General features: G+C 45.4%; 1 protein-coding gene across 5 annotated transcripts in view; it reads right to left on the reverse strand.

Moving 5' to 3' along the window:
* RTN4 (reticulon 4) overlaps positions 1 to 2,035 on the reverse strand; it is a 74,195-nt gene extending 72,160 nt beyond the window's left edge. For all 5 annotated transcript variants that reach the window (XM_018564334.1, XM_018564332.1, XM_018564331.1 and 2 more), the window contains exon 1: positions 1,626 to 2,035. In XM_018564334.1, coding sequence (XP_018419836.1) covers positions 1,626 to 1,965 — 340 coding nt within the window. In that variant the 5' untranslated portion in view covers positions 1,966 to 2,035. The remainder of the gene's footprint in view (positions 1 to 1,625) is intronic.
* Between the last annotated feature and the right edge of the window lie 4,763 nt (positions 2,036 to 6,798).

A 6,798-nucleotide genomic window follows, 5' to 3' on the forward strand; every position in this document is an offset into this window, starting at 1 on the left:
GGGCGGCGGCCCCTTCTTCGGGACGCAGAAGCGATCTGGCGACAGGTAAGTTGCCAGGATCGCTTCTGTTGTAAAGCCGACAGTCGGCTCTACAAGTTTAAACAGAGTCCCGGCGGCAAAAGTCGCCGGGAGTCTGTTTAAACAGCCCCGATGCTGGCGACGTACACTGTACGTCGTCAGTCACGAAGGGGTTAACAGAGGTCACCGAAGCATAAACTGAGGGCACATTTCTGACTCACGTTACAGCAGTGCAGCAAGATCTCCTAAAGCTCCTCAGACATGTTACAATCTGATTGTACAATCAACTTTACACCATGTAAATATGAGGGCCTACCAAAACTATCCAACCGATCTGTGTCCAATCAGACAGGCCCTTGTAGTAATAGTTCTTGGGAAATCTGAAGCTCATCACACACACACTTTACAATCTGATAGTACAAGCACCTTTAGATCCACCATGTAGTGCAAGGGCCTGCCTGATTGGATGGTGTAGGTAGGTCCTTAGATTATATTGTTTTTGTAAAACTAAAGTTTATAGTACAGAGACAGTATAGCTAGATTGTAATGTGTATGGTGACCCCCAAGGCTGATCATACACATTACAATGTGACAGCACAATCATTTTTAGATCTACCAAACCTATCACCTAATCTATCCAATTAGACAGGCACGTTCACTACAGACTTGTTAGTAGATCTGTGCAATCAGATTTTAACATGTGTGATGAGTTTGACACTCAGGTTGTTCTACATAACATGGACTCCTGGGCAGTCCAACCCCATAGCACACCCCCCATTGCTATCTTATCTTTATCAGCCTTCATACTGATCCCCTATACAAGGTGTCTCCTATAGTCTGTCGATACCTACCAGCATCTGGTATAGGAATACCTCCAGGCCTCTATCTGACCAGGGCCATTTAAAAAGGGATCTAATTATCGCCAGGGCACTTTTCACAATCGTTAGCACAGGCATGACTCGGGACCAGTCATCAGAATGAAGAGCGGAGCTCTCACACACACACACAAGGGCAGCTCAGCACTGCAGTAGGCCAGGAATATACACAAGTGCTGCCATGCACCAGCGTCCCTTGCTGACCAAGCTGCCAGTGTACATCTGATCATCGCAGAGCTGAACAGAGGCCGCCATGACTGTGCTGACGTATGGCAGGGTCACCAGACTGATATGCTTATTGACATCATACAAAGTAACAAGAGCTGTCATTTATGGACAATGAGAACAGCAATCAGCTGAGGAAGTATAATCTGCAGATGTTATGGAATATTAAGCGTCCATACTGGGTGGGAACACCATGGACTCAATGCAAACCAATCAGGTACCATCAATTCAATGGCAATCACAAGGACAACATAGACCACATCTGGGACCATTCATGTTCCAGCAAGGTAGCCCTCCCTCATATTGAAATGTATGCTGCCATAGATGTCTCTCTGTGTGAATGTGAATATATATAGATCTATAGCTATATATATATATATTTTATACTGTGGCCCTCTGATTCAGCCACTGAAGGGCCGTTGACCTCTGACCGGTCGCACTGTCTCTATCATGGTCTCATCTCCCCCCTCCCTCCAATCAGCCAGTTCACGTGTCTGCCCGACTCACCCACAGAGCCGGAAGAGGGAGCGCCGTACGGCAAGGCCGCTATGTCGTGCTCTTCCACAGGCGCGCTTGGGATGACAGGGAACCGGGGGATGTCGCTGCTGATGCTGCTGGGCTCCTCGTCCTCCGGTGACGGTTCCAGGCTGTCCGAATAGCTGGGCTTTTCTTCGTCCTCCTCCACTGCGTGCTTACCGGGGAAGGAGACGGCGAAAGCCGGGTGGGTGTACTTTCCCCCAGTCAGGTCCAGCACGTCGTCCATTTCATCCTCCGCTCCCAGGTACAGCTGCTCGTCGGGTTTCGGGGCATCGTGAGTGGATGACACATAGTGAGACTGGTCCTCCATGGTGGGGCAGCTGGGACCGGCTCGGACACTGTGTATGTGCGCTGCCGGTGCTGGAGAGAAGTGCGCCACACTGCTGCACCCACTCTTCTCAAGACTAACCAATCAGCCGTTCACAGGGCGGGACCAGAGCTCCCTGACTAACCGCCCACCATTACCATGGGAAGGGGGGGCAGGCTGGAATGAGTGAAAACTATTATCCAATCAGAATAAGGTCTAGACAAGAGAGGGCGGTTACCATGGAAACCGTCACGAACCGCTGTGCCTTGTTGCCTTTGAAGGACAAGTGGATTAACCAATAGCTGGACGCGAACGACACATTCCGGAACTGGCCGAGGAATGAGAAAATTTGCCGAGTGCTTTTTGGCACAGTGCGGCGAAAAAAGAAAATGTCAGTTACCTTGGTAACAGCTTTCCCGCCAATAATCAAGCGCTTCCGTTGGAATGATTGCCAATAAAGGCGCGCGAGCGCTTCGGTAGGCGGGGCTTTGACTTGTAGCCAAGCCTCTGGGGATTCAGGGAATAGTGTGGTGCTGATGGAGCGAGGCGGAGAGCAGTGTCTATGGCCTGCATAGTCCAGCTGTCTAGATATCTGACAGCTAGCTCTGCCTATTGGGGTCGCTTGACAGGCGGCTGCTGCAGCTTCCACATTAAAGATATGCTTGCTAGTAATTGCAATGACTACCAGGGGCAGCTTGCAGGTGAAGAGGCTGACATGGGCATTTGGCCTATCAGCCCCCTTTGGATCTGATGTACAATCTTTGTAAATAAATGCACCATTTGCTCCGTGTCCTCTGTGTACTGTGCTGTTTTCTATACCTGGATGAAGAAACATGGCTGACGTTACCAACGGCAACTGGTCAAATGTCCACTTATCATCAATCTGATGTCAGTAGGTGGCACAGCCTTTATTATCATGTCTAAGAGGGTATAAACTCAAGAATACAAATGTCATATATTGCAGCTTACTAGTACAATATAGAGAGAGAGAATCAGCATTGTCATTCTAGGGCAGGATTACAGAACAAACCCCTCCTCTTCCCTAAAACCTTGGGGTTCTGTAGTACCAAGAGATAGCAGGGAACAATGTTACTAGGTCAGCATAGGTCGATATTAGAAGATTTCTGGCAGGATCACCAATTCTATGAAATAGAAACACTTTGAATGTTATATAGTGTATAGCAGAACAGTGCCTAGGATATAAAAGAAGTTGAATGTCAGGGTTTCCAGGCAGATATAAAGAAATGCAGCTCTGTATTCTTTTATACGTCATAAAGTGGAACGCCAGCCCAAAAAAATGATAAGCTATCCTTTGCAAGGTTGCCGTTATATATGCACATTGTCATTGGTGTCATTTGTCACTAGAGGTGCACCGAAATGAAAATTTAAAAACCAGAATGAAAAAAAACATTGAGCCGAAACCGAAAATGTTTTTATTTATTTATTCATTTTTATTAAAAACAAGTATTTTTGTACTTTACTTTCAGGGGCTCTGGGAAATATTAGGAGTCTAAACAGACCCCCGATATTTCCCTTTAAAATAGAAAAAGTGATTGAGGACACAGAGTCCTTAATCTCTTATTCTGCAGCCCCTGTTATCAATGAACAGGAATCCTCTATATACTGAGTGCTCCTGTTCATTCATAACATGAGGACACAGTGGGGGGAATTTATTAAAACTGGAGCAGACAAAACCTGGAGCAGATTTGCACTGCAGCCAATCAGCTTAAGAGAGATTCTGATTTGTTGCCATGGGCAACTGCTACAGACTGTCTGCTCCAGTTTTGATAAATCCTGCCAGTGTATTTGCTATAACCACAATCATGAATGCACTGGCGGAACTACCAGAGTCGCAATTGCGACCGGGCCCTGGTGTTCCGCCTGTTGGGGGGGGGGGGCCCAGAGAGGAAGCAGAGGGCCCGAAAGCTTCCTCATGCCCCCCCCTTCAGATAGCGCCGCTCCATCCCCCACCGCTCTGCATGTATGAGCGGCTGTGCGGGATAGAGAGGCGCCTCTGTGTGTCACTTGTCTTCCTGGTGGGACCGCTACCGACACAACAGGCCAGGCAGCACATTCTTCAGCTGGGACTGGGAGAGGACGGACCCTCTTCACTCGGCCCCGCCCCCTGGCCGCCAAAGACGAGGAAGCTGAGCGGCTGTAGGAGTCAGATAAGTCCGGTGTGGGGGGAAAGGGGTGGAAGACAAACTAATTTTATATTTATTCACATTATAATGTATTGATGGGACTTGTAGTCCTGCATAGTTGGAGCTATTCTGCATTACTGTATAATCATTATACAGCAATGCAGAATAGCACCAACTATGCAGGACTACAAGTCCCAGTCCTAAACAATTCCTACAGTTATTTTGACAGCTAGCAGGGCCGACTAGCAGGATACTGAAGCTGGGCCCAAGTGGGAGATTCCTCCATGCACACAGTTTAGCATAGATGGGGGAATCTGTTGCACTTTTTCCATCTGACCATAGAAAATCTGCAATTAATTGTAAGGTGTATGGCCAACTTAACACTTACCTACATCAATTTCTGATCTAATTATTTACATTTTGGTTTTATTTTTGTTACATAGCTTGTATCGGGGAGAGAAAGTTACACTGGGGACTTTTATCACTTCTGTCACATGGCACAGCATTGCTAAACAGGGGCGGTGAGACCATTTGTGATTCATTACTTGTTACTGCATGAGTCACAAATTCTTCCCTTAGCTGCTCTAAAGTAGCACAGCAACAGAATAAAACCTGGCCCCGACCACTCCTTATTTATGCGTCTGTTTAGAGTGAAATTCTGTCACATCTTCATTAATAAATATGTCGCAGACCTTTTTTTGGCTATTACGGTGATCACATGATCAGGAGCCGATCATTAGGTTCAGACTAGGAGCTGTCAGCAACTGCTCAATAAAGCACGTTTTCAGTACAAACACATGCCACATATACAGTATACACATCATGTATATGGCTGCATTTATGTGGATGCTGGCAGGAAAGGTTACATAGTTACATAGTATTTGAGGTTGAATAAAGACATTAGTCCATCAAGTCCAACCTATTAGGATCTCATTCTAGGAGTACCCGTACCCCTGTATATTACGGTCCCTTAAGAAATCGTCCAAAAGTTTCTTGAACAATTCCACATTCTTTGCTGAAAGTTAAAGTAGGGTTTATATTAGGTTTGGTATTTGCATTGTCTATGGTGATTTACTTTCCCTGGTTTCATTGTACACCATGAGGGTCATCCTCCTCATCACTGTATACTGTGCCATAGCATAGTGTTATTACCTTCCTATCACAGCCAGAAATCTTATACTGTTGCTGCCATGGCATACCACAGATCCCAGGTTTTTAATATGTTGCTTTGGATATTATAACAACATGGATAAAAACATTGCTAGCATTGTTCCTGCTGCTCAGTGTTGTACTTCAGAAAGGGGAAGTAAAACCAGTTTATAGACTGTTTAGGCTTTATGTGCTGCCATTTCTTTCTCTTTTCTAGAGCTCCTTCACAGTGACATTTTGTTATCATCTCTGCCCAGACCGAAAGCATTTGTACCTGGGAGCAGTAAAATTAATCGCTTATCTTTAGGGAAGTCATTTTGTAATACAGTGCAAAGCATGCAGACATTACAACCTGCAAAACCTTATTTCAGGGAGGTTCCCGTCTCATTTCAGGGAGGTGCCCTTTCGTTTTTTTGGGTTTTTTTTATAGCGGCCGTCGTCAGAATATAGAAGAAATAATAATGATTATATATATATATATATATACAACAGCTGACTAGTTGCTATGGGCAGCAAATGAAATAAATGTTCTTTATAACTAGACAACCGGGACATATAATTGATTCTATATTATCCACAAAGGGTTAACAGCACTCTCTCAACCCTGTAGCAATGAATGTACCTGCTCTCAATAGTAGCCTATGTCCGCCCTCTCTGTGCAGCAAGTAGCTTATTCCTTCTGAGAGCCAAGCCTCTTTCTGAGGCTACTCTAGAGATCACATGACCTTCCTCCAGGAGGCAAGCCTCACTCTGAAACATTACCCACTGATATCTTATCGGAAAGGTTTACTCAGAGTAAACCTTTCAGGGAGAAAATGCCTCTCTCGCGGACGTCAGGGAGCCGCTATCTAATAGCGGGAGACTCGCTGAACATCAGGGAGACTTAAGATCCGTGAGCATGCAATAAAGTGTAACAATTAACTTCTCTTATTGGCTACCTTTTAGTTTGTTACAATTGGAAGAGTTTTGTTATATCTGTTCAATACGTGTAAAAAATACCTGCTATCCTGCGACTCTGAGGGCCCATTCACTTACAGCGGTGACTTGCATTGTATTGCACAAGATCAACATAGGTCACCGCAAGGACACATAGAAAACAATTGTTTTCTATGTGTTCTATTCACACCATAACATGGGTGTGTTGGGCAGTGCGCTATGATAAAATACTATGATAGAATACAAACATGCCGCATTGCGCTGACCTGCAGGTACCTGAATGGAGTGTACACATTGTACACTTCACATAAAGTTGAAAAAAAACAATGTAAACAGTGACGGCTCCGACAGTGTGCGATATAACACACACTAACAGAGCTGTCACAACACACTAGACCGTCCTCTGAAACACAGCATTTTAGCGGAGGGAGCTAATGGATGCATCTGAATGGGAGTTAATTGGATGCAAGCACCATTTGGCTGACAATTTCTCCACCCGGACTAACAGGGCCTCCCACAGTTCAATTTTTTGGAATTCAAGCAGTGTATGGCTCCCACAAGCATGGCCCTCCTAACTCTCTTGTATTTAAAGTGACACTAAACTCAG

The sequence above is a fragment of the Nanorana parkeri genome, unplaced genomic scaffold, assembly GCF_000935625.1.
Source record: "Nanorana parkeri isolate BGI_ZX_2015 unplaced genomic scaffold, ASM93562v1 scaffold744, whole genome shotgun sequence".
NCBI classification, from domain to species: domain Eukaryota; kingdom Metazoa; phylum Chordata; class Amphibia; order Anura; family Dicroglossidae; genus Nanorana; species Nanorana parkeri.